This window comes from Herpailurus yagouaroundi, unplaced genomic scaffold (genome assembly GCF_014898765.1).
Source record: "Herpailurus yagouaroundi ecotype Mexico unplaced genomic scaffold, PumYag 213, whole genome shotgun sequence".
NCBI classification, from domain to species: domain Eukaryota; kingdom Metazoa; phylum Chordata; class Mammalia; order Carnivora; family Felidae; genus Herpailurus; species Herpailurus yagouaroundi.
In genome coordinates this window covers 10534309-10561595 of record NW_024412444.1, presented here as the reverse complement: position 1 = coordinate 10561595, position 27287 = coordinate 10534309, and the positions used below count along the sequence as shown (strand labels likewise).

The 27287-nt window shown below is 51.0% G+C and overlaps 2 protein-coding genes across 8 annotated transcripts in view; both read left to right on the top strand.

Moving 5' to 3' along the window:
- FLNB (filamin B) overlaps positions 1–16739 on the top strand; it is a 142987-nt gene extending 126248 nt beyond the window's left edge. For 5 of the 6 annotated variants that reach the window (XM_040454658.1, XM_040454657.1, XM_040454661.1 and 2 more), the window contains 7 exons: positions 8–145; positions 1176–1291; positions 5469–5601; positions 7025–7201; positions 12174–12392; positions 13549–13752; positions 15066–15253. In XM_040454658.1, coding sequence (XP_040310592.1) covers positions 8–145; positions 1176–1291; positions 5469–5601; positions 7025–7201; positions 12174–12392; positions 13549–13752; positions 15066–15253 — 1175 coding nt within the window. Of the gene's footprint in view, positions 1–7; positions 146–1175; positions 1292–5468; positions 5602–7024; positions 7202–12173; positions 12393–13548; positions 13753–15065 lie in introns of all 6 variants that reach the window. The other variant, XM_040454656.1, reaches the window with a different exon arrangement.
- Positions 16740–18315: 1576 nt separating this feature from the next.
- On the top strand, positions 18316–27287 carry LOC121016804 (protein ATP6V1FNB). 2 transcript variants are annotated; one of them, XR_005784471.1, is made up of 3 exons: positions 18316–23378; positions 24294–24777; positions 26878–27287. XR_005784471.1 is itself a non-coding variant. In XM_040454655.1 (2 exons), the coding sequence occupies exons 1-2, from the start codon at positions 24270–24272 to the stop codon at positions 27000–27002; spliced, it is 633 nt and encodes a 210-aa protein (XP_040310589.1). In that variant the 5' UTR covers positions 23656–24269; the 3' UTR covers positions 27003–27287. The 2 variants fall into 2 exon arrangements, 1 of the variants encoding a protein (XP_040310589.1); XM_040454655.1 differs by lacking the exon at positions 18316–23378 and having other exon boundaries at positions 23656–24777.

The following is a 27287-nucleotide window of genomic DNA, read 5'->3' as shown; positions in this document are numbered from 1 at the left end:
ATCTCAGCTGAGTTCAGCATCTGGACCCGGGAAGCAGGCGCTGGGGGCTTGTCCATTGCCGTTGAGGGCCCCAGTAAGGCCGAGATTACGTTCGATGACCATAAAAATGGATCATGTGGTGTGTCTTACATTGCCCAGGAGCCTGGTATGTAACCAAGGACCAGCTGAGGACGTTTTCCTTGTAGGGGGATGGTTAGATTGTAAGGAGCAGAAGCCTGTCAAGCTAGCTCAATGAAAAGAGGAATTTGTCTGTATGGGCGCATGGGAGCATCTCCTAGAAATCATGTCAGACCTCCAAGGGGCAGGAATTCTTGTTCTCTTGTCCTTCTCTGTTGACCTCTCTGCCTCCGGCTTTCATTCAACCATGTCATTCTTTCCACGGACCAGCCTTCTCCACCCATCCTTGGCCACTAGCTGTTGTGGGTTCTCTGAAAGAGTGGCCTCAGCATCTGAGCTCCCTTGAGTGGCAGCTCTTGGCCTTTTGTGTGCCATGGATCCCTCTGGGCATAAAACCTATGGGGACTGTTCTCAGGATAATGTTTTAAAACATATAGAATAAAATACATTGGATTATAAAGGAAATCAATTATAGTAAAATGTAGTTATCAAAATCTTCAAGAAATGTGTCACACAGCAACAGATGGTTATCTTCATTAATACATTAAATCGTAGGATTTGGTGATGGTCTATTAGCTACCGCAATTTCAAAATAGTGGTAAGTATAAATGACATGTCAAGTTGTATGTAAAACTGTAAAGTGATGAAAAATGTTTGTGATCTTTGTTGGTGACAAAGTCACAAGTGCTTCTAATGTGCCATGGTTTCTTGTTGACATTTCTAAAGAAAGGAAATGCTACATTTTAGCTCGAAGTTAGTGAAAATAAAGATAAAATTTTTGTTTCCCCATTCAAGTTTCATGGGTCTCCTGAGCTGTATACACAGGCCATTGGAGAGGGCCTGTGGACCCAGGTTAAGAATCTCTGCCCTTGCCCAACTAAGAGAATCCTATTGGCTCGGCTTCAGCCAGGTGACCTGCCCTCAACCCACCAGCCATGGCCACGGAGTGGGGGTAGGATCTCTTGGAAGACATTTCAGTCCTAGCAAAGAAGCAAGAGACTGCTCTGGAACCACCTTCGCAGAATCTCTGAAATGATGGGACTGTCCTGTCCCCACAGGTAACTACGAGGTATCCATCAAGTTCAACGATGAGCACATCCCCGAAAGTCCCTACCTGGTGCCAGTCATCGCGCCGTCCGACGACGCCCGCCGCCTCACTGTTCTGAGCCTTCAGGTGAGACGCAAGGAAGCATCCATCTCATTGGCCACAGGCCAACCAGTGAAGCCCTGGACTCCGGAGGCCGCTTCAATCCCCTCAGTCAAGGGCCCATCCCGGTTTGACCGCACATGCTGCCAACTTATAGGGGAGATTTCCCATGGCAGAGTCAGCCCCCGCCCCCACACTGAGGGCAGGAGACAGTTGGGGCAAGTGAACACAGAGCCACAGTCAACGAACACCTCAGCGTTTGAGAACAAGTTTGTTTTTTAAATAGTTATTCAAGAGAAACAAAGGAGGCCTGTTAATAATTGGTTAAGCGATAAGGAGGGCTTTCAAACAGAACAAAAACAAGACTAACAGTCCATTGATGTTTTGCCTACTATTTTTGGCTTCCTTTTTGTCAAGTAAGTCAATTGTGATTGATTTTACTACGGTGATTTATTTATAAGTGTGCAAGGCACTGTGTAAGAACTTCATCAGTATTACCTTGTTAAATCCTTGCAACAGCCTGGTCAGTAGGTTTCTCTTGACCCCATTTTAAAGATGGAAAAACCAAGGTATAGATTGGTTATGGCTACCGGGAGCCAGCTAATACGAGGCAGAGTGAGGTCTCTGTGGGTCCAGAACCTGTGGTTTTAACGGTGGCCTCCTTAATACCCACCCTGGCACGGTGGCCTGTGATTACAGTCTTAAACAGGCTCTTGAATTCAAGGTTGCATTAGAGCCGGCAACCAAACTAAGAACCACTAGAGATGCCTTTGAGTCTTTGAAAAATAACTAGGTGTCTGCATCAGGAGTAAGCAATTTGGTTGAGGAATAACACCACAATCCCAAAATCTGATTTTTGGTTAAGGGGCTTTCCAACTAGCTTTCAGCTACCCCCGGTTCTTAAAAATACTGAATGAAAACCCAGTCCTGTATCTCAGGTTGGTGATGTCATCGGATCTAGTTCCGTGCATTTGGTTTACATTTCAGATTCTGACCTTACCCTGAGGAGAATTGGAATTGCTAGTTGTTCGAAATATCAGGGAACCCAGACTGACCCCCAAACAAAAATCACGGTCCACAGATTGAAGAGGCCTCATCTGGAGCATACCAAGGGTGCTAGCTGGTCACTGTGGTGTAGATGTTTTTCTTGTGTTTCATTTAAAGGCTTCTTAACAGAAGTTCCTTTTGTGGCCGACTTAACTAAAACCTATGGAGGGAGATAAACCCAGCATTTGTTGAGGGCAAAGAACCGCCCTCATGCATCTCGAAGATTTCTTTCAGATCTTCTGAGGTGTTTATCTCTCTCTTGAGGATTTAGCGGCAAATGGATTCAGGTAATGTATATGGTTCTGTTTCCAAAAACCTGGTTTGGAGAAATCTTCTCCAGAAAACTTTTCTGTAGAGTCCTCTCAACACAATTAGGTCATAAATATTTGAGTATGTGTGCAGCAGGCTGTGTATCTGTCAGGCGTTTGTAACCAGCTGCTACGGTAGAAGGGACGAGTGTCAGCTTGTCCTGTTTTTCCTGGGTCACTTGGTGCTGAGTGATACGTAAATTATTTATCGGAGATTTGCTCGAGGCCTGCAGGCCCACATCTGGTGCTGGTTAGGAAAAGAGAGGCATGTATTGTTTTGTCCTGCTTTTAAGACTTTTTAGAAAATTGGAGTCGGCTGACATTTTGTGGAGGAAGGGTTGATGGGCTGGGGACAATCTGGTGATCAAAGATTCCTTAATTTTGGGTGCAGTCCTCGCTCCCCAGTCTGTAAGCTCTGGCACAGCACACTGTAATAGGATGTTCTACAACAATGGAAATGTCTCACATCTCCCCTGTGCAATGTGGTAGCCACTGACCACATGTGGCTATTGAGCACTTGAAGTGTTGCTAGTGTAACTGAGGAACCAAATCTTTATTTAATTTAACTGATTTAAATGTAAAAATATATAGTCACATGTGGCTAGTGACTACCAAATTAGGCAGTGCAATTTCAGTGCCTCGTTACAGAGATGTGGTCCTGGGTCAGCAGCCTCGGTATTGCCTGGGAATTTATTTATTTATTTATTTGTTGGTTTATTTTTAATTTTTTTTTTTTTAATATTTACTTACTTTTGAGAGGGAGAGAGAGAGACACAGAGAGACAGAGCGAGAGCAGGGGAGGGGCAGAGAGAGAAGGAGACACAGAATCCGAAGCAGACTCCAGGCTCTGAGCTGTCAGCACAAAGCCCGATGCGGGGCTCAAACCCACAAACCGTGAGATCATGACCTGAGCCAAAGTCGGACGCTCAACCGACTGAGCCACCCAGACGCCCCTCACTTGGGAGATTTATTAAAATCCTAGAATCTCAAGGCACCTGGGTGGCTCAGTCCATCAAGTGTCTGTCTCTTGATTTCAGCTCAGGTCATGATCTCAGTTTGTGAGTTCAAGCCCTGCATTGGGCTCTGTGCTAATAGCAAGGAACCTGCTTGGGATCCTCTCTCTTCTTCTCTCGCTCTCTCAAAATAAATAAACTTTAAAAAAAAAGACATTTATGAAAAAAGGAAAGACAAATGGTACCATTCAGCAGTCTAAGTTTTGAAAACTGCCCTGGGGGCACCTGGGTAACTCAGTCAGTTAAGTGTCCAACTCTTGATTTCTGCTCAGGTCACGATCTCATGGTTCATGAGCTCAAGTCCCAAGTTGGGCTCTGTGCTAAAAGCGAGAAGCCTGCATGGGATTCTCTCTCTCCCTCTCTCTTTGCTCCTCCCTGCCTCTTGTTCTCTTTCTCTCGCTCTCTCTCAAAAAAAAAAAAAAAAAAAAAAAAAAAAAAAAGAAACCTAGACTCTCAGGCTGTCCTCAGACCCCCAGACCTACTGGATCAGAATCTGTATTTTAACAAGACCCTCCCCCCCAAGTTCTTCAATCACACAGTGAGGAGTGGCTGTCCAATCAAGTTTATATCAAAACTGCTAACTTGTAAAATTTTGCAGTTCAGGACTGGCCAATCTTAACATATCTTAAGCATATGGGACACCTGGGTGGCTCAATCGGTTGAGCATCCGACTCTTGATCTCAGCTCAGGTCTTGATCTCAGGGTAGTGAGTTCAAGCCCCACACGGGGCTCTGCACTGGGCGTGGAGCCTACTTTAAAAATATGTATCTGTATCTTAATCATCTAGATCTCTAATCCCTTCCTCCCAGAGCGTGGAGGGTGAAACTTACCCAGTGAAGAGTGAAAGCTATCCTTTTCCCTATTGTATTTTCAGCAGGGTACAGACAACTTCTAAATGCTTATTAATATTTAATGATTTTTTAGTCTTTCTGTGTACAGGTCGGGCCCTGTGCTGAGTGCTTCAAATGCATAACTTTATTTCATCCTCACAGTAGCTCTCTGGTATATATTTGGTTATTGTGCCCATTTTACAGATGAGGAAACCAAGACTCAAAGGTTAAACAACTTACATAGCCAGGAAGTGGTAGTCACCTAGGTCCTGCTGATTCTTAACCATATATAGTCCTTTACAAGTTTGTTAAACGTTGTCTCCATTCCTACCCTTGAGATAAAAAAGAGCAATGATATAAAACTTTGTTCATGTTGGTGACTACATGGTTTTGTCAGCTGCCAGGCTCCTCTTAAAAGGGGGCCCTTGGGGCATCACTTAAGTGTCTATTTTGGCTCAGGTCATGATCTCACCTTTCATGAGTTGAGGCTCTGCGTGGGTAGTGTGGGGCCTGCTTGGGATTCTTTCTCTCTCCCTCTTTCTCTGCCCCTCCCCCACTTGTGTGCGCATGTTCACAAGCTCGCTCGTGAGCTCTCTCTCTCTCTGTGAAAATAAATAAACTTTAAAAAGGTGGGGCGGGGAGGGGGGGGTGGGACTTCCTTTTTGACCTGGAAGACACTGGGTTTTCTGGTTGTCCAGGTCTTGTTTGGGATGCAGAAACTATATAGTTTTGTTAACCGGATGACTGAGTCTCCGAATCAAGAAACTGTTTCTTCCAGCACGAATCAAGGCGCTAGACCACCCCACTGAGTGTCTCTACTGTCTTCTATTTAAAACCAGAAGCGTGCAACAAGCCACCTGCTCTTCTGTCGTCACATGTTATAAGGATAAACCTTCTGGGCCTATTTGCATGAGAACTGGACCCTGGAGTCCCGGGTCGGGTCAGTGTATGCCACCAAAGGCCAAACACCAAAGGCCGTAACCTGTTTAATGTATTAAATTCTCAGGAATCGGGATTAAAAGTTAACCAGCCAGCCTCCTTTGCTATAAGGTTGAATGGGGCGAAAGGCAAGATTGATGCAAAGGTGCACAGCCCGTCAGGAGCCGTGGAGGAGTGTCATGTGTCTGAGCTCGAGCCAGGTAAGCCAGAGGCAAGGCGTGCAGGTCCCGGCATCTGCACTTCCCCGAGGCACATTTCTACAAACGTGCTCCCCAGCAGAGGACTAATGAGCCTCACGGAGGCCAGCCAGCCTTCAGATTCCCTTCTGCTGTTGTTGCCAGGCGTTGTTTACAAATCAGGGTATAAACATTTGCCAGGGACAGGGAGATGCTTTGGGATCTAGCCTTCCATTTCTTCTTTCTAAACAAATACTGCTTTATTTTCAGTTGTTTTTCAGATTCCTTTCACATTACATTCAATTGTGATTTTTTTTCTCATATTTTAACAAAATCTTACAGATTTTTATTACGTTATTGACCTTATGACATGAGTAAGTACCATTTGATCTCACTTTACTCCGAGGGAAAAGTGCATTGAGGTTCATCTCTAAATTTAAATTTCAAAGAATCTGCATCTCTAGTAGCTTAATAGCATAAGATTTTCCTGCCTGCTCCCTTGATGTACAGAATTCTCTGACATAATCAACGTTAACTAGCCGTTTTGCCAGGGAACATGTATTAAGTGTAAGAGACTTGGCAAGACGGTAAGGCATGATGCCTGCCCTCGAAGAGGGGCTCAGAGTGGACTGGGGACCTGGCCAGAAGCCTGCAGTGCCCTGGAGAGGACCCCAGGTGGTCACCAATGCCACAGGAGAACCAAGAACCAAATGGCAAAAATGATCAGGGCAGGAGAGAAAAATAGTTTCTGTTGGTGAGGCCCAGAGGGCTTTTCAGAGGAAGTGACAGTGAATGTGGGCCCCGAAGCTTGAGGAGGAACCCTGTGATCACTGCCTTTATTGGGCATTTGCTGTGTGCCCTGCCACATGTACAGTGAAGGTAGACATCTGGAGAGTTGGGGGGAGAACAGGTCTGCCTCCCAGCTGGGAGGGCTTCATGGAGGAAGGGGTGTTCAGGCGGTGCACGGCAGATGGATATTCTCCGTGTCCATTTCAGTTGTGACAGATTATTTTGCCACATGCCGTGACCCAAACACACAGTGGAAAAACCTGGCTGTTGCCCTGGTGGGGGGCACCTGCTAGCTTAGAGCTTAATTCAGAAGCATTAATGCTGGTTGGAACCAACTTTTTTCCCCTTCAAGCGGCCAAGTAGAGCAACTCTGTGAGAAGTGAGCTTTTCATAAAGCAATCTCCTGAGACAGACACCAGAGAGGATGAAACCTAGAATTGGAGATTTGGATGCATTTCCCAAAGGGTTGACAAGGGACGCAGAAATAGGCCCCCATCTGGTTTTGAAATGCAACATACTGGGTGCCAGGCTTCCAGTAGAGCTATTGTCTTATGGTTTAAAATTCACCATCTCAGGCTGGCCTTCCCTCCATCGTCCTCACCTCGCGTGGTAGTGTCTGCATCTTCGGCTTTACCCTGTGCTTTGCTCGCTCTCCTAGATAAATATGCCGTTCGCTTCATCCCCCACGAGAATGGCATCCACACGATCGATGTCAAGTTCAACGGGAGCCACGTGGTTGGAAGCCCCTTCAAAGTGCGCGTCGGGGAGCCTGGACAGGCGGGGAACCCTGCCCTGGTGTCCGCCTATGGCGCGGGGCTCGAGGGGGGCACCACAGGTAACACACTACCTCCGCCTCTCGTCTCTGACTGAGCCACCGGGCGCTCATCAAGCTTCGGGAAGCCTTCTCCACACTCTCCTCAGGGAAGCTGCAGTAATGTGCACTTGGGGCCCTTGCTCTCCAGGGTTGTTTTGGGACGTGTGGTTTGGCCCACAAGTAAGTCCAGAGCAAGGCCTTGATGACCATGTTATCAACCTCGTTACTGTTTGCTATGCTTTGCCTGTCTTCCTTGGCCTCGTGCCTTGACTTCAGGGCCGGGACACTGATCATGATGGATTGCAGCACCCCATCTTTTCCTTTTGAGGGTTTCTTTGCCTGCACCGAACTCAGTGCGTGTAATGGGCCTCCTGGGAGGTCTCCTACCATTGGTTCCACCACACAGTCCCTGGGCTCCCAGAAACAACCTTGAATCGACAGTAGGACCTGTCATAGTCTCCTCCTTTGAATTTCCGGTCCTAACAGAGAAGGAGAAAAGATGGTGGCAGAGCTCTAGAGCTCTTTGGGCTTGTTACGGTTTGTTTTTAGTCTTTGCCATGGACGGAACACGTTTGACTGTGGAAGAGACAGGCAGCTAAGACATATAGAAACGAGACTGGCTCCGTCTCCTTGCTTCTCCCTCCCTCCATATAGAACAAAAGGAAACACCACTGGCAGTTCCAGGGAGGACTTTCTGAGGTCCTCATGCTTGGTCGCTTGGTTGCTTAGCTGGTTCATTTGTTAAGAAGGTAGCATATCGTTTTGCTTCTATTTTACAGAAACAATCTTGTTGCACATATTGTACAACTTTTTTCACCTGACATCTTTTGTTTTTTGTTTTTTTTTGTTTTGTTTTTTTAAATTTTTTTTTTCAACGTTTATTTATTTTTGGGACAGAGAGAGACAGAGCATGAACGGGGGAGGGGCAGAGAGAGAGGGAGACACAGAATCGGAAACAGGCTCCAGGCTCTGAGCCATCAGCCCAGAGCCCGACGCGGGGCTCGAACTCACGGACCGCGAGATCGTGACCTGGCTGAAGTCGGACGCTTAACCGACTGCGCCACCCAGGCGCCCCGACATCTTTTGTTTTTTAATGTTTATTTATCTTTGAGAGAGACAGTGAGAGTGGGGGAGGGGCAGAGAGAGAGGGAGACACAGAATCCGAAGCAGGCTCTAGGCTCCGAGCTGTCAGCACAGGGCCTGATGTGGGGCTCGAACTCACATACAATGAGATCATGACCTGAGCTGAAATCGGATGCTTAACTGACTGAGCCACCCGGGTGTCCCTCGCTTGACATCTTAAAGAACTTTCTGTGTCAAAACACAGATCTACCCGCCTTATAATGGTTGCAGTTAGTGTTCATATCATGAACCTACAGGTGGGCATTGGGTGGGTCACTGGTATGGAGTGCCAGCATGGGGAGCTTATCCAGTCACACTTCTCTGCAGGACATGTCTGTAGACACAGACTCACTGGGACACAGTTTGCACTGGGTGTTACTTTTTTTTTTTTTTTTCATGTTTTTATTTTTGAGAGAGAGTGCGTGAATAGGGGAGGGGCAGACAGAGGTGGGGACAGAGGATTTGGAGCGGGCTCTGTGCTGACAGCAGAGAGCCTGATGCAGCATTTGAATTAAAAAACCATGAGATCATGACCTGAGCCGAAGTTGGACGCTTAACCGACTAGAGCCACCCAGGCACCTCTGCACTGGGTATTACTTTGGGCCTTTGGAAGGCAGCCCAGTCCCAGGCTCGAGTCCCTCATGTGTATGCATTTTGATCAAGTCTCCCCCGATGCCATGAGGGGGTTAGAGCAGACCTGCCTCCCACTGGGCGATGGGATGAGTGGCTGTAGTTACCTGGCATCCAGCCCTAGGGAGCCAGTGTCTTAAGTGGCCGAGGGGCCCTGCCCAGGTGCAGGAGTGACTGACGGGCTGGCATGCCACCCCAGAACTCTGGTCAAAGCAGTAGCCTCGACAGAACCACCCACAGGGGTGGTGTAAGTGCTTCTGGACTCCCCAGGCCCATCCAGTCTGCCTCCACACTGAACTCTGGGCCAGCAGCTTGCCCCTTATAGGAGGCATGGTAACACTTCACCCTAGGCCATTCCATTTTACAGATGAGGAAAGTGAGGCTCAGAAACATTGAGTCACTCCCTAAGCTTACTTAGCTGAAAGAGCACAGGACCAGGAATCAGTCCAGGTCCATGACTCAAAGCCTATGCCCTTAACCCTGGTGCTTTGCTGCCTCTCTCAGTGGCTGGCTCGCTCAGAGGCAGTGACTGCACCTGTGCCCCAATTTGTGGGGTATCCTAAACCAGGACCCCTGTTCTCCCAGCTGCCCTGGAACGGTTCCCAGGCAGTAGTGCAGGCGTTTGGTCCCCGGCAAACCACACACCATTAAAGACCATGTGGGGTCCTCCTGGCCTTTGGAACCATGCATGCCTTGGTCCAGGTCCCACAGCAGCCACTGAGGTCTCCTGCAGCTGCCAGCAGCCACCTCACCCTCCTGCTGGGTCACACCTGCTGCGCTCGGGCCTCTCCTGCTTCCTCTTGGCTGTTCTCATGCCTTCTCGGGAGCTTGGGTTTCAGGCTGTGCTTTGCAAGCGCTGGATGCCACTGAGAGAAGGGGCCCGTCTTGCAGGGAAACTCCCAGCCAGGAGGGAGAGGTACAGAGCAGGCCTGTTTTGAACCCTGTGTAAATATTGCTCTTGTCAAGGGGAGGGCGTCTTGTTTTTCTAGCCCTCCTGCTCCCAAGCCTTTTCCCAAATATCCATCCCAAGATTACACAGCTGTAGTGTGCATGGAATGAAAAGGTATCTATGCTTGGCTGCCAGAGGGCCTGGCATCCTGACCTTCAGAAAAAAGCAAACTCTCTGTGTTTTTATGGGTAGGCTTGCTGTGTCTCTTGGCGTGAGCTTGAAATGGCCCATTCTGCAGGTTTTGGAGCAGGGGAATGTGATGAATTTGGGGTGGGACTTTCTGATGCAGAGGAGTTGAGAGGTCAAGAGTTAGACCAGGGAGTTCTAGACACTTGGATTGGGAGAGCAGCCTGAAAGGCTCCAGCATCCCCAGGGTGCGCAAGGGGGATCGGAAGAGCCCCCTTCCCTCCCCGGACCCCTCGCCCACTTTCACGATGGAGTAACGCTGCAGTAAACATGCACTGAACTCACAAGAACTCAGCCGTGCATCTGCGGGGTTGGGGGGGAGGATTGCTATGCCCGAGACGTTTGGGGTACGTATTGGTTCTAGCTGGAGGCAGTGGACAGAGGGACTCCTGCATGTGGATTTTCTTTCTCCTGACTTCACTCAGGCAAGTGCCTTAGGTCCGGGCTGGGCAGATCTTGTGTTTACATCCCAGCCCTGCAATTCCCCAGCCGTGTGACTTGGCGCAAGAGATTTGACTTCACTCCACTTCCTTCCTGTAAAATGGGATTAATGAAGGAGCCTGCCCGATAGGTTGTTCCAGGTAGCTCTTGCCCTGCGATTCCTTAGTTGCCTTTTCCCACTTCAGCTCCCCTGTCTTTCCGAGCCCTCACAGCCAGGATTCACGGATCTTTCTCAGGAACCGAGCAACTTGTTAAAATCGGTGGGGCTTCACTACAGCCAGGTCTTTTCATCTTTACTTCAAAAATATCTTTCCTTATCATTGCCTTGCAGCTACTTCCTGGAAATGCCGTCCCCTTGTTGATCAACACCCCTTCCTTCCCCGCACAGCCTCGCTCTGCAGCTGCTGCATGAGAGGCTTCTTGGCTCTACAGTTCAGAAATAAGGTTCAGATAGTTGGGGGCGGGGGGGTTGCGCCTGGGACAGGAGCCTCAGGAGCTTCCAGAAGCAGCTGGGTTTGTGTGTTTGGGGGTTGCATGATAGCAGCGCCTTTGTTTTATTGATAGCCAGAACAATAATTCTTTCTCTGGCTTAGGAGCTATAATTAAACCAAAATAGTTCCCAGCTGGGGTGGCATCTAGGGCTCTGGAAAAAGCACTGCCCGGCACAAGGATGCTATACCAGGGATGGCCCATAGAGGGCGCTGTAGCAGGCAGCCCTCACCCACCACCTCCTCCCCTCTCTGGACTGCAAAGGGCCTGCTGGAGTGGGGACTTTTGCAGGGCATTGGGCTCGGGCAGGAATGCCAGCATGGTCACTGGTCGGCTCAGGTCTTCTTTCTTCACAAGGCAGGATGTCTGTGCAGGAGGTTCCCCCAGCCAGTCAAGAGGCTCCAGAGCCACACAGGCTGGTTTGTAGCGCTGACTGGCAAGTGCCTGAACCTCCCTGAGTCCCTGTCATTTGTCAAACAGGAATCACTGGGCACCTAACATAATGCTTGGTATGAGATCTGGAGCCTGAGCGGTGCAAGTGTAGCTCAGTTAGCAGGAGCTGCTGGTTTTGGCCCTGTTCTTGTTGCTGGTGTTCGTGGCAAAGTGGGGGGCCGGCAGATCCTAGCAGCTGCCCCAGTCTTCAGCATGGAGCCTGGGGCAAGGATCCTGCCGGGGAAGAAGGAGATGCTGGGCCTGCTCAGCTTCTCCAGTCCACGCAGAGGAGAGAGGAAAGGTCAGAGGGGCCCACGCATCCCCCACCCACTGGAGGCAGGGCTGGGCCCTGGCAGCTGAAACAGTGCTTCAGACCCACAAGGATGGCTCGGGCTTCTTGCTCTCAGCCACTGCTCGTGCCCAGAGGAGAGAACAGGGTGTCCTGGCTATTGGTGCTGGTGGGCGAAATGTCAGCCACACTCTTGCTGTCAGCCACACTCTTGCCTCCGCCTTGGAAAGGGAGTTACCGCCCCCAGGGCCTGAGGCCCTCCGTGTCAGGAGCTCAGAGCTAGTACCAGGGGTTTCCCTGCCCCCCGCCCCCCCCCCCCCCCCCCCCCCCCACCCCCGTGAGGGAACCTATGTGTGTCCCCACCACTGCTTCTCTGCCCCTGGGAAAGCTCTGCACACCACACCCCCTCATCCCTCCAAACCATCAGTAAGACATTCCCTTTTCCTTTCTCCCAGGTATCCAGTCTGAATTTTTCATCAACACCACCCGAGCAGGGCCAGGGACATTATCTGTCACCATTGAAGGACCCTCCAAGGTTAAAATGGATTGCCAAGAAACCCCAGAAGGGTACAAAGTCATGTACACCCCCATGGCTCCTGGAAACTACCTGATTGGTGTCAAATATGGCGGGCCCAACCACATTGTGGGCAGTCCTTTCAAGGCCAAGGTGACAGGTAACAAGCAAACAGCTTTGAAGTTATTCTTTTTCTCTGTGGAGCTTGTCTTGTCAGATTGTCAACAGAGTTACTTGATACTAGAAACTTTGGGTAATTTTAGATACGTTGAATCTAACTTTGACTCTTGAATATAAAGAAATGGTAGGACACGTTCAGGGGGGTAAACACATTTAGAAGCCCGTGGGGTAGGTACCGGCGTCAGCCTGCTACAAAATAAGTTGGCAGAGTAGGAGTGTAGAAGTTGAAAAATCATATTTTCTGTTTTTGACAGAAAAGAAATATTTACATATTTGAAATCTTCGAGACCTGAAAAATTCCTTTATTCCTTTTACTTTTATTTATTTAAAAAAATTTTTTTTAATGTTTGTTTATTTTTGAGAGAGAGAGGGCGTGAACGTGGGAGGGGCAGAGAGAGGGAGACACAGAATTTGAAGCAGGCTCCAGGCTCTGAGCCGTCAGCACAGAGCCCGACATGAGGTTTGAACTCACGAGCCATGAGATCGTGACCTGAGCCGAAGTTGGATGCTTAACCGACTGAGCCACCTAGGCGCCTCATCTAACCTTTATCTTTAAAATAATCAAAGGTTTTATTAAGTTTATAAAAATGTGGTCCTTCAGAACACTAGAAAAAATATGAGTCAAAACCACCCTACAGCCCAGGGCCCAAGGTAATCACTGTAAATATTGTGGTAAATCCCTTCTGCGTGTCTCTACTTGGTTCACTGTTATAGGAGTAGTATAGATTCATTGCAGAAAAATTAGAAGATTCAGATAGAAAAATCATCCTCTCACATGCAGAGAGAACCATTTTTGGTATTTTGTTATATGTTGTCCCCAGCGGGTAACGTTGCTTTCACATTGCTTATACATAGAGTGTTTTATATAAATGGAAAGAAGTGAATCCTGCCGGGTGGCAGGAGGCTACGTGGGAGGAATTTCTGGGGTTTGGAAGACATTGTGGGTGTGAGATGGGGAAATGGTGATGTTTAGATTCAGGTGTTGGGGTAAGATGAGGACGTGGTGGCTTTTGGATCCAGCTGTTGGGGTGCGTGGACTTTCCTGGGGCTTCCACCTGGGGTGCTCACCTCTTCCAGCTGAGAGGACCCACTTGCTCTGGCCGTTCACTTCTCCCTCCCTCCCTTCCACGTCCTAGGCCAGCGTCTGGTCAGCCCTGGCTCAGCCAACGAGACCTCATCTATTCTGGTGGAGTCGGTGACCAGGTCATCCACAGAGACCTGCTATAGCGCCATCCCCAAGGCCTCCTCGGACGCCAGCAAGGTGACCTCCAAGGGGGCAGGGCTCTCGAAGGCCTTTGTGGGCCAGAAGAGCTCCTTCTTGGTGGACTGCAGCAAAGCCGGTAGGTAGCCCGGTCCCGCTCAAGAGTCGGGTGGAGGCAGGCCGGGCACCCTGTGCTGACTTGGGTCTTCCCCGCAGTGCCCACCTACCCCTGCCACCCAGCCACTTGGAAGTAACCTTGTTCATCACCCAGTTGTCCTGCACTTAGTATTTTTAAGTGATTTTCCTCTCTGTTGCCTCTTGATTCTTTCAGATGCTCTCAAGATAGGAAGGGTGGCATTATCCCCATTACCGATGGGCAAACTAAATCAATAATCTGGCTCCTTCTGTGCCGATAATTGCTTTGACTGCAGTTTGAACTTGGGTATTTATTTGGGTGTCAGTGATTAGTTGCCTGGGTTCTGGCTTCTAGCACATCTGGGCTGGAAACTTGGCTCTACTACTCCCTCCTCCCTCCTCCCTTCCTCCTCCCTCTCTCCTTCCCTCCCTCCCTTCTTCCTTCCTTCTTCCCTCCCTTCCTCCCTCTCTCCCTCCCTCCCTTCCCTCCTTCCTCTCTCCCTCCCTTCCTCCTCCCTCCCTTCCTCCCTCTCTCCCTCCCTCCCTTCCCTCCTTCCTCTCTCCCTCCCTCCCTTCTTCCTTCCTTCCTCCCTCTCTCCCTCCCTCCCTTCCTTCCTTCCTCCCTCCCTCTCTCCCTCTCTCCCTCCCTCCCTTCCTCCCTCTCTCCCTCCCTCCCTCCCTCCCTTCCTCCCTTCCTTCCCTCCCTTCTTCCTTCATCCCTCCCTCCCTCCTTCCCTCCCTTCCTTCCTCCCTCTCCCTCCCTCCCTCCCTTCCTTCCTTGCTCCCTCCCTCCTTCCTTCCCTTCCTTCCTCCCTCTCTCCCTTCCTTCCTTCCTTCCTTCCTTCCTTCCTTCCTTCCTTCCTTCCCCAAATTTAGCCATGTGATCCCGGAAAAGTTTAGAAGTCTCTTTCTAAAAGTCAGTTTCTTATTATTTAAAATGGGAGTAATAAAGGCACCTTCCTTAAGTTTTTTATGAGAATAAATGAGATCAGAGTAGCCATCACTTCTGTAGCCCTTGCTACAAGCTAAGGGCTTCACATCTAACTACTGTAAACCTCACAACAAGCCCATGGGGTAGATGCTAGCATCTGTTTACAGATGGGCAAGCTAAGGCAGAGAGAGGTAAAGTTCCACATCCAAGGTCACCCAGCTAGGAAGTCACCCAGCTGGGCAGGATTTGAACCCGGGCCATTGTGCTGTATGAGTTTATGCTCATAATTGCCACTGGTAACTTTCCTTTGGCTCCCATATCCCCTCCCCTTCCTCTGCCTTCTGTGATGCATCCTGACAGAGTAACCACCTTTTGCGGCCTCCCAGGTTCCAACATGCTGCTGATTGGTGTCCATGGACCAACCACCCCCTGCGAAGAGGTCTCCATGAAGCATGTGGGCAACCAACAATACAATGTCACATACGTTGTCAAGGAGAAGGGGGATTATGTTCTGGCCGTGAAGTGGGGAGAGGAACACATCCCCGGCAGCCCCTTCCACGTCACAGTGCCTTAAAACAGTTCTCACCAAATCCTGGGAGGAGTTCTGGTGGTTGCTTTTGTTGCTTGTTTGTAACTTGTTTTATACAAAGTTTCCTCCAGCCTGTTTGTGGGTCTGAACCCCCATCCTGAAAAAAGTGCCTTCAGAAATAAGTCCTAGACCTGACTCCTTAGGGACGTGTTGGGGACTCTTAAGAAATGCAAACTCATTCCATGGGCTGAGAAGATTTCCATGTACACTCGGTTCACATCGGACCTCTTGGGGGCGCAGATCACCCGCAAGACTGACGTTTCTGGAAAATGAAATTGGCTTGCCAGTTTGTGACACAAAATGAAACGAGACTGGCAGGGAGGGACGAGGGGAAAGAGGCGACCTAGCGTAGGCTGTCATTTAGAAAAGAAGACTTAAAACCAGCTTCGTCTCTCCCAGTGCCCGTGTCACATACAAGGCTCTTAGGCAGATGCCATCGTTTCAGCACTCTTCACCTCCACCCCCATGCCCATCCGTGGCCTTTCCACACGTGGCCAAGGGCAGCGAGTGCGCTGGCCTCAATGCTTCCTCGTGCCTCTCCTCCCGTTCTGCTGAGTGTTTATTTTCCTGCAAAGTTGTAACACGTGCCCATCTTGGCAGCCACGTTGTTGCTTTTGTCTTTAAAGGCCACTAAAGTCGCTGGGTCCAAGGAAACTCTGCAGTGGCTTAACCACACACTCCAGCTATTTGTCAGTCTGATGAGTCTTGCCAACACGTTGGAAGTGACCACAGGTGGGTCACTGTGTCAGCGCCCTCAGACACAGAGGCCTGTCACAGGACACGACACTCCCCACCCACCTCCAGTCAACCCTGGGATCACTTCTGGAAAATGATTATAGAAGGAAAGAATGAAACTCCTGCTGACCTTTGCGGGGGAGGCGGGCAATGCGGTGGTGGCTCCTCAGTGGTCTTTCACCATTGGGCAGAAATAGGACAGCTACGCAGCTCTCGGTGGCTTTGTATTCATTTGGCCCTGATCACATCCGAGGCTGTTTAGACAGCATTGTGCAGGTGCAAAGCTCCAAAAATGGGGTGTAAGGCATTTTGCACCCCTTCCTGCAGATCTGAGCTGGTTTTGGAACAAACTTAAAGCGTTTGGGGAACACTGCCTGACTTCAGGGCCGGGATGGGTGGTGTGGTCTGGGCAGGCAGACTTTGTTGATTTGGTCCTAAGGAAGTGGCCGCTGTTGTCACGAGTGCCTCCGTGGGTGGGACAGGGAGCGAGGTGGGGGACAGTCACCAGGATGTAGCAGCTGGGGGCAAGTGTTGGCAATAGCCCCCCTGTTAGAAACCGGAGGAGCCTGAAGCCTAATGTGAAAGGGCCACAGGTTTTGGAAACTGGGACGTGGAAGCAAAACTGGAATCAAAAGCCAACTGTAAATTGTATCTTATAACTTATTAAATGTTTGCTCTGTCAGGCTTCCTCAGTGTTCTTGGAGGGTGGTGTTTCTGAATAAAAGGTTTGAGTCTCTGACCAGCTCTTGCCAACCCCTGGTGGAAAGGACACAGATTAACAACTTGTTTCAACGTGCCTTTTTGTAAATGTGTATCTATTTATTTTGAGAGAGCCGGGGGCGCATGGAAGTGGGGGAGGGGTAGAGAGAGCAAGAGAGAGAATCCCAAGCAGGCTCCATGCTGTCGGCTCGGAGCCCGATGCGCGGCTTGAACTCACGAGCAGGGAGATCTGGGAGATCGTGACTTGAGCCGAGATCAAGAGTTGGACACTTAACCAGCTGAGCCACCCAGGCGCCCCAAGCCTTGCCTCTTTTTGCAGGGGGATGGCTTGCTTCTCTGTGAGCCCTGCTGGGAATATCTCATCAGGAGAGGCCAGACCGACAGGCTGGGCCTGGCAGTGAGGGCACTGGGGAAGGGGCACACTGGGTCTCGACACCAACACAGCCTCTAGGAAAGAAAGCCTTTTTCCTGATGACACGAGAAAACCATCATCTCAGGGATTTCACTCAAACAAGAAGCTCTGTCATCTGTTGTCCCGACTGCCCTTGGACAACAGGGTTTGTGTTTGGTGTTAGTGTCTTCCTCTCCCTGCTGCTTCTGCTAGGAGGAGCTTGTGCCTGACTTTATGCCTGGGATACCTAGCCCCTGACCTCCTGCTCACCCTCACGGCACTCCTGTGACACCACTTTACAGTGTGGATACCAGCTCTGGTGCTGTATGGACATGTTCGTAGTGTCAAGGCTCATGTGGGGCTCACCCTAGGCCCTGGCCTTTCTCTCCCCAGTATGGGAGCCCCACCTCCCTGGTTGTACCTCTGGGAGCAGGAACACAGAAGGAATGGCACCAGGAGCCCCCAGATAAGCTCCTGGAAGACCCTGCTCGGCCCCCCAGCCTTCCATTGGGGGTGAGGAGTGAAGGGAAAAGCAAGGAAGGAACACTGGATCCTTTGGTGTGTTTCTTCCTGCTGATGAAGTTTTGTGGTGATGGGCTCGTGGGATCCGGAGCCGACGGCCAAGAGAGAATTCTTGAAGACATCTTTGGTGCAAAAAGGCGATTTTATTAAAGCGTGGAAACAGGACCCATGGGTAGAAAGAGCTGCACTGGGGTTGTGATCGGTAACTCATTATATACCCTCAGTTTGGGAGGGGGTCACGGATAGAGTATGTCTGTAAGGAATTCTGGAAGTAAGGTTTCCAGGACCTTGAGGGGGACCTTGAGTTGCTAGGGAAACACCATTTATTGCCATTTAATAAAACCTCAGTCATGAGACTCTTCAGATGTATACTGGGGGCCATAAGCTTGGAGTATGATTGCCAGCATATATCTTGGGGCAGTTGAGATAAAGGAAGTAGTCTTACAGGATCCTCGGGTTGGGATAATGTTAAGCTAAGATTCTCTTTCGCTCCTGGCATAGTGTCATCATCCAGCTGAGCTCCTAGAGGAAGGTCACTCTACCGTCTCAAGGTACTGTCAGTGGGCTGCAGGCAGTAAGGGAATTTAGTTTTTCATTTGCCTTAGTTTCCCACATCACCATGGCAAGCACTTAAACCCCTTTCCTTTGTTCTTGGGTAGCCAGGAGTTTCCGAGGAATATCACACATACTCCACCGGGGGCAGCAGGGTGGGGGGGGGCAGACTGTATTTTGCCCTCAGCTTGCCCCCAAGCTCCCTCATCACTGGCACCTCATTTTTGACCAGGACGGAGGCCTGTTTCCCTCTGAGAGGTGGGAGGAAGGTTGGAGGGAAGGTCTTCTTTTGCCTCTCCTTTTGGAGGGGGCGCCCTTATCTGTGGACCTCTGTTGGGAATAACTGCTCCCGAACTCCCACGGGGGTGGTGGGCTTTGGGGGTTGTCCAGACTCTGCCTAGTGATGCTGACCTTGCCCGCAGAGGAGCACAGGGGGACAGAGGGTGAAGTCCGGCTGGTTTCTGCTGGGGAGGCAGTTAACATTTATATGTTAACTGCTGAACTTTGGCATCAGGTGGAGTTTGAACACTGGCTCAGCCATTCAGTGGCTGTGTGGCCTTGGGGAGGTTGCCTCCCCTTTCATTGTGAGGATCACGTGAAATCTCACTGGGGGCTGTAAGTCTTGGCTACGGCTCTCTGTGACCAACTCCTCATACAAGGCCGCACCTGGTGCTGCCCTGGCGGGTCCCACCCATTACGTCCCACACAACTCGGGTGCTGTGCACCTCTCTTGGTCAATGGCCAGAGCCACAGGGCACTCTTATTGCACCTGGACTTGCTGCCGTGGGAACGGGCTGTTGTTTGTGCAAACGCCTCGATGACTTTGAAACGCGACCTCGAACGGGTACCGGGCCCTTTCTGACTTTCACCTGTTGATTCTGCCCCTTTCCTGTCAGGAGTTGACTGGGCCATCAGTCTTTAGTGGTTAGAGCAGACGGCACTGACAGTTGACCTGCAGAAACCTCAACCCAGTGAAGGCCTTGTCCCCTTCTCAGCCCGGATGCCTGCCTCTTCCTCATCCACTTTCCCCTGGCAACCCTTGGGAGCCCTCCACAAGCCTCCTCTCCCTGCTGCCCAAAAGGAAACATTTTATTAACATGTCTGTTTCCAATACACTTATAGGCACGTGGGCCCTTAACCGTATGTCTGGTCTTAAGACTTCAAAGGGGCCTTGAAAGCCACCTCTCGATGAGTTTGGTGTAAAATGAGTCAGGATTTAATTTCCCCGAAAAATTGCACAGCCTTAAAAATTAGCAGAATAAACGTAAATGGCAAAATGAGGGCTTGATCCTTGTCGCCCCCTCACACACACACCCAAGTTTGTACTTTAAAATGGGGAACAAACTCATTAATTTAAGTGCTCTTTGGGCTTAATCTCAGCATGATGGAAGCAAGGTCTAGGAGAGGAATGGAATCTTTTCAAATCCCCATTAACTTGGAGGGGGAAGGGGCTTTGTAATCAGGGCATTTCACTAATGAAAACTCTCTCCCAGAAGCACATCTTGTTTGGCTAAATTTTTTCCTCCTCACAATAGCAAATCATAACTTGAAGAGGGAGTAAAAATGTCCTATCGCTCAAGGCAAGCCCAAATTGGATGTTTTCGCTCCAGCTTTGTCCTAAGGATGCTGACCAAACACGGTGGGAGGAATCTATTAAACAAAGGGATCCTTTTTGCTTTGTGATAAGTCTTTTGTCTGGGTTCCTGAGCCCACAGGGGACCAACTCACATGCAAGGAATTTAGGGTGGCCCACCCCACGCCCCTTCTCTCTCCCTCAAGAGCTCTCCAAAGCAGGCAGGCAGGAGATAGGGGATTTACGAGCCTGGCCTGTGGCTCACACCCAAGGGTGTTACGTGTTTCAGACTTGCTTATCTCCCCAAGGACAAAGCTCAAAGATGAAAGAGTCTTGGAGCCTCGTACTGACCACATGACTCCCTCTGCCATAACCACCGCCTTCCCAAGACATCAGGATGCCTCTCCCAGTCGCCACTGACGTTCTTAGCGCAAAGCTGATGCTGAACGCTGGTGGGGTGGTCCCTGAGAAAGAGGAAATCTTGGAGGCAGCGCCACGCCCCGGAAATGCCAGCCTCCGGCATTGGGCGTTGTGGCAGCAGAGTATCCTGGTGTGTGAGAAACACTCAGAAAGCAGTGGGTCAGGTGCTGCAGGTTCAAGTCCAGACCCCAATCCCAGGTCTGCGGCTTACTGGCTCAGACACCAGCTGGCTCTTAATCTCCCCATATATCCCAAACTTCTTTATAGTCCTCATTTTACAGCTGGGAAAACTGAGGCACAGAGAGCAGTCTAGATAGCCTTACCGTTTCTTGCCCTGCAGACTGGGAGACCCAATCTGGAACATTCTTCCTCTACTCTTTGCCTGGCCAATTCACATTCATAGTTCAGATCTCAAAGGGCACCTCCTCCAAGAAGCCTCTGTGTCTCAGTGCCGTCATCCGTACAATGGGAAAGTAGAAAACTTCCTTTCTAAGATTAACCTCCAGAAAGATCTCCCAGTACAACCATCCTCCAAATGACTGGCCAAATCCTTCCCCACCCAGAGCTGCTGGAAGAGGAGCTGCCTGAGTGTGTTGGGGAGACTCGGCTCCCCCAGGCAAAGTGAAAGGGGTACCTCAATGAGGGGAAAGGGGCTCGTGGGGAATTTGTTAAGTATGGTGGTTCAAAGCTTGGCCAGCAGGTTCAAATCCCACCCTGCCCTGACCTCTAGCAGATCACTTACTCTCAACTCACAGCCTCTGTTTTCTCTCCAGTGAAATGGGGTAATAGAACCTACCCCATACAGTGTTCTGAGGCAGGCAGTGTGGCTCGCACCCTGAGGGTTAACTGACAGAATGAATGTAAAGAACATATTAGTGTCTAGTACATGATAAGAATTCATAAAATTACTACTACTGGTGAAAGGTGTTCAAGAGGGTTCTTCTGCGCAGAGAGCTTAAATCCAGGAGGGGCTACTTTAAGGACACAAGTAAGTACAAATAGGAGAGGCACTTGGCCTGGGGACAGAGCCCAGCACTGGAAAGTGGGTTGGGAGTCATCAGTGGGAGTGGATGGCATGGCCAATGGCAGCACTAGGAGCAGAGGGGGTCTTTGGTGGCCTGGGATAGTGGTCAGAAAGGTGAGAGGAGAACTATGTGAGTCAGGTGCACCCGGGAGGGCCCCAGCTCACCTCCCAGACTCCCCTGGTTTCCAGGCTTCAGTGACCCTTCTCCCTTAGCAGAGTCCTAGGCCAGAGGCCGGTCTGGGGCTGCCCCCACACCTTCCCAGAGGTTACTGGATGGGTTTGAATGAGTAAATCTAGAGAAAATAAAGTGTAATAAGTAACACTAATCCTAGGCACCAAGTCTTATGATTATCCCCCTTTTTTACAGGGGCATTTCTCAGGGGTCAGAGAGGTTATGTGACCTGTGCAACACCACACAGCTAGTAATGGTCAAGGCTGTGATAAAACCCAGAAAGCCTGAATCTAGGAAGGAGGCCATGAAGCCGTGCTGTGCATGCAAGGGCCTGGCTAGCAGGTGGGCACTGTCTTTGTGGGTGAACGGCTGTCCTTGAATCCGTTGGAAGGAAGTACTTTAGAGTCTCCTTTATACCCTTCCACCGCCCACTACCCTCTAGGGGGTGACTGTCCACCCGCTGCACAGCCCCTGTCTTGCCATCCGCCAGAGCCTGTTGTCAAGAATAGCCGCTCCGACTGTCGTCACTGCGGTGACCGCCAGGGGTCGCCTCGGACGCGCGAACTGCGACTGGGGAGACAACGCTGTGGTCTGGAAGGCACCGGGTCTAGGAAGCCAGGAAGGGGCACACCCACCTCTGCCCCCACCCCCACCCCGCAATTCCTCTGACTTTCCTCCCTCTGTCCTTCCCGCGCACGCCGCAGGGCAACAGAACCAATGTGAAGTCTGCCTATTCCTCCTTTCCTTGAGCACTTTTTCTGAGCACCGACTGTATACCAGACGGTACCCCTAGAGGTGCTCTGGAGGTAACAGATGCAGGGTTGAGCAGGACAGGACACAGAAAGCACAAGCTCTGTGAGGGAGGGACATTTTGTCAACTTTGTTCACTTGCAGCTTCTGGCACACAGAAACGCCTTCGGTACTGAAAGCACTGTTGGTGTTTACGGCCTGTTCAGACACCTTTAATTAAAAAGGTGATTGCACAATTAACTGATGACTGTTGTGAGTGCTCCAGAGGAGATATGCCAGGCCCAGGCTGTCCTACTTAACCAGCTGGCTCTTAATCTTCCCAAATGCCACAAACTTCATTGCCCTCAATTTACCCCTGGGAAGACTGAGGGACAGAGGACAGTCTAGACAGCCATACCCTTTCTTACTTTGGGGGAGTCCCAGCCTGCAACATTCTGCCCCTACTCTTTGGTTACCTCGTGTTCACGGTTCAGGTCTCCAGCAAAGGGCACCTCCTCCAGGAAGCCTTCCCTGATCGTCTTCCCAACTCCCTGCTCCCCTGGTTATGAGTCTGTCTCCCCTGCTGACTGCGAAACCCTGAGGACGGGAAGCATGTGGACTCCGTTCCTCCTCATCTACCTTTAGTACCTGGCTCTGCCTGGCAAAGGGTCAAAAGCAAATGAACGTTGGTTGAATGAATAAATGAGAGCATACTGAGCAGAGTGGAAAGGTGAGTGGCCCTGGGGCATTATGGGTAACATCCTTCTCACCAGTACTCATGTCTGCAGCACGCTGGTAGGAGAGGCAGAGCGTGTGAGGATCCTGGAGGCTGACTTTATGGTGCTGCGGGGCGACTGGCGGGTCCTCCTCTGCCCGTGCCCCGCTCCCTGTGCCTCTCGCATGATGCTGTCACATTCTATGGCAGAATTTTGTGTCTGTCTCAAATGGGTGTGGGTTTTGGAGTCAATTCATTTGGAGTGCAACCAGGTGAACGTTGCTGAGCCTGTTTCCTCATCTGCAAAAGTGATGGAAGAGAGCCTGCCAGGAAGTCACTGTGAGGATTCCAGTGAGTGGGATCACTGGGTAATGCCTCCAGCCCACGGCCCGGCACAGAGTAGGCACCGGCACACCCCAGCAGTGCACCCTAGGGCTGGCAGGTTGTTTCTGCAGGCCTCCACCCCCCATCTGGAAAGGAGGTTAACGAGAGCCCCAGCAACTGAGGAACATGGTTTAAGGCAGACAGAACTCAGCCCAGCAGCTGGCACCTAGCAGGTACTTGTGAAACAAGTACCTTGTTAAACAGCGGGTGGGGGCGCCTGGGTGGCGCAGTCGGTTAAGCGTCCGACTTCAGCCAGGTCACGATCTCGTGGTCCGTGAGTTCGAGCCCCGCGTCGGGCTCTGGGCTGATGGCTCGGAGCCTGGAGCCTGTTTCCGATTCTGTGTCTCCCTCTCTCTCTGCCCCTCCCCCGTTCATGCTCTGTCTCTCTCTGTCCCAAAAAAATAAATAAACGTTAAAAAAAAATAAAATAAAAAAAAAAATAAACAGCGGGTGACATTCATGGAGCGCTTCCTCCAGGCAGACACCGTCCCAAGTTCTTACACCCCGGTCTAATATTATTCTCTTAATACTAAAAGTAATTCCTGCTATCATTCCGATGTTCAAATGATGCCAGGAAGCTATCAAGTGTCAGAGCTGTGCCTGAGGAGCTGGGGTCCAGAGTTTCCATGGCAACCCCCCCGGCCAAATGTCCAGAGCTTCCCGAGGGTGGACACTGGGCCTTCTTTGGACCTCCTTGGGTGCCTGTGTATAGTAGGTATGCTGAATAGAATAGAGGCTATGGTACCCCGTGCAGCTCCCGGGGACCTTCTGGGTATGAGGTGGAAAGAGTCCCTCTGGGGTAGAATACAGCCTCCTGCCAGGCACCCTGGGTAGGTTGTGGCCAGCCTCTGCTCCCTTTCCCAGCCTGGTCTGTCCTATTGCCGGTGAGTGGCCCTAGTCCCCCTCCCCTGACGTGGCCCAGCCCCTCCTCTCCAGCCTTGGCAACCCAGCCCTCATTGGCTGCACGTATCCTTGGAGATGGACACCAGCAGAGCAAACACAGGCCCAAGAAGGGCTATGGGGCAGAATGGTTCCTCCCTCTCCTCTCCTTCCTCCTCACTGCCATGAGGGATCTGTGCACCACCCAGAACCAAGCCTGCTGGCAAGAGTGCATCCGGAAGGAGGCCGCAGCCCGGGTCGCCTGGAAGATCCACTATGGCCACAAGTACCTAAAGGGGGGGCCCACGCCCAGGAAGCGGGTCCAGCGGGCCCCCTTCGGCTCAGCCTTGGCTGCCACCAGCTCCCCTGAGAGCAAGGAGGTACAGGTCGGGTGGCCAGAGTCCAAGGGGGTCAGGGATCAGCTGTCTGGGGGAGGGGGTGTCCAGGGCCCGTCACCCAAGGGAAACAAAGTCTGGGAGGCCCAAAGAGCAACTCAAGGGCCGTCAGTCCAGCCCAAGCCAGAGGGCTTAGAAATGAGGCAGGTTCCCCCCAGCACCCTGCAGTTGTTCTTCCAAGGCCTCTCTCACGATGGCCAAGGCCGGGCCTTGTACCTCCGGGAGCGGCATCGCCAGAAGCCTGAGGAGAAGTTTCTGTACCCGATCCTGTCATCCTGGGAGTATGGCTGGCACATGGGTAAGGGCCACCACCATCTTGCCACTCCAGGCCTTTGTAGGCAGGCCCAATCTTCCTCCCCAGCCCTGTCCTTCCTCACCCCTCACACGAACAAGCACGTCCCTCTGGCTCCCCTTTCTCCCAGAAGGCCACACGCCTTCACACCTCCTGACCTTTGCACATTTTCATCTCTCCGCCTGGAATGTGCCTCCTGCCTCTTCCTCTGCTGGCTTTCACATGTCACCTCCTCCAGGAAGTCCTCTGAAACCCTCCAGGCAGATTTGAGTGCGCCCTTGTGCTTCTACAGCTTTTTGAGCCTATAAAAGCACCGGGCCCGCTGAGTCACCATTCCTTGAGTATCCAGCTGGCCTAATGAGCCCTGTGGGTTCCAGGACTTCTTAGTTAATTTTATTAATGCCCTGCCAGCTCCCATCTTGGGGGAGCTGTGATGGTGGAACGAATAAACAAATGAATAAATGTGGACTAGGGAATGAGGCCTTGGTTTGGAATCAGGAAGTACAAGTCCAAATCCTGGTCCTTCACCTGAGAGTTGTGTGAGCTCAAGCAAGAACTTTAACTTCTCTGGGCCTTAGTTTCCAAATCTGAAAAATGGGAATATACCAGTACCTCCTTCCTCTGTCACAGAGTTTTGGGGAAATCAAACGGGAAAGCACCTTGAACAGAAATTTTCCTCACAAAAGCCCCATGAGGTGGGTATAGGGCAGACATTCATTCATTCAATATGTGATCCTTTCTTTCGAGACAGCCCAGGTAGGGAGATCTGGAGTCACTGAATCCCAGCTCTGCCCCAAAATGAGCTAGGGAATGAACAAGCACGAAAGAGTGACTCAGTTTGAAATTAGGAGGCCCGGGTTTGGATTCTGGTTTGTTCATTCATTCATTTATTCATTCAGTCATTCAGCAAAGGTTCAGTGAGCAGCTGAATATGTGAGGCACTTTTTGTCCCTGAGGATATGTCAGAGAACGTGAGTGTTGAGGCTGTACAAAAAGTGGGGACTGAGGGGGCTCCTGTGGTAGACAGGTGGTCAGGGAAGCCCTGCTGGGAGGGGTTTGAACAGAGTTCTAAGGCATTTTATTCCATCAGATTCTTCTGAGTAGGGGCCTGACCCTCTGGGCCCACAGAGTGAGTCTCAGCTTAGACACCACATGGGTCCTCTCTGCTCCTCCTCTCTTCCTCCAGCCCACAGATTTATGCCCTCTAACTGTGAAGCCACTGCCAGGCCTAGGGCCACCAAATGGAGCAAATTATAAACTACAGGATACCCAGTTATTTGAGTTTCAGGCAAACAGTAATGTTTTAGCAGAAGCATGTCCTAGATACGGCATGGAACATACCTCTACTGAAAAATTATTCATCATTTATCTGAAACTCAAATGTAACTGGCCATCCTGTACTTTATCCAGCAACCTAAACATCAGAGCCAGGGGAAGCTGGTTCTGGATGCCCCCTGTGTACTAGGGCAGTGCTAGGTTCAGGGCAAAGACAGGAAGACTGTTTGCCTCCATAGTGGTTGTGCTTAAGGTCCCAGATAGTTGCTCCTAGAATCTCTGGAACATTCTGTAAGCTTCTGGCCTCATGCCCCTAACCCAACCAGTTGGGGGACGGATGAGGAATAATGACCGAACTTCTGCTGAGCATCTCTCCCCACTCCCCAGCCCAGTTACAGACAGGAGCTGCGTCATCCTGGGGGTGGAAACAGCTTGGGGAAGAGGAGTTGAAGGCATTGTCTGGACCCCAGTGGGTCAGCCCCGAATGCCCTTTTACACACAGAAAGTATCCTTCTAGCGCCTGACGCATAGGAAGTGTTCAACAAATGGTAACTGGTATTCTCCTTGTCCTTGTCCTTGTCCTTCTCCTTCTTCTTAATTCAGCAGACAGGACCTGCAGCCTGTGGGCATTTGGGGAGCTAGTGCAGCCTTGGCCAGGACCCTGGGGGTTCTTACTCTGAAGTGCTGGGATGGATGGGCACAAGTATTTCACTATTTTAGCCCAAGCAGTCGTGGCAGGGGGTCCCTGCTGACTCTCCGCCCTTTGGGTTGGGCTGGGGCTGGTGGGAGGAATGGCGGCCCCAGCTCAAGCAGGCCTTTGCTGTGTTCCAGGGGACACAGGTGCCATGAAGGACACCAGGGCTCCGACTTATGCCAGGCGCCAGCCCATCACAAAGACCTTTTACATCAAAAGCGGCGTCTTCCATTTTCCACGGCGAACAGACCAGCTAATGTGAGCTCACTGGGGGTTCAGAAGCTGCTCCTGCCTCTTCCTATCGTCTGTGTGGACCCTGCCGAGCAGAGATGCCGCCAGCCCCAGCCACCCTCCCTCTGTTGTGTCCAGCCCTGTCTCCTGTCTACCCTGGGCACCCCTCCGGGATTCAGGGTGGCCCACCTGCTGCCTCTTGTATGTCCTCAGAGAATCAGCTCCTTGCAGAGCCCCCAAACCCTCCATCACCAGCAACGTGTAGGGTGATAGCTGCTCTCCTGGGGGAAACAGTGGGGTCTCCCACGTGCTCCAG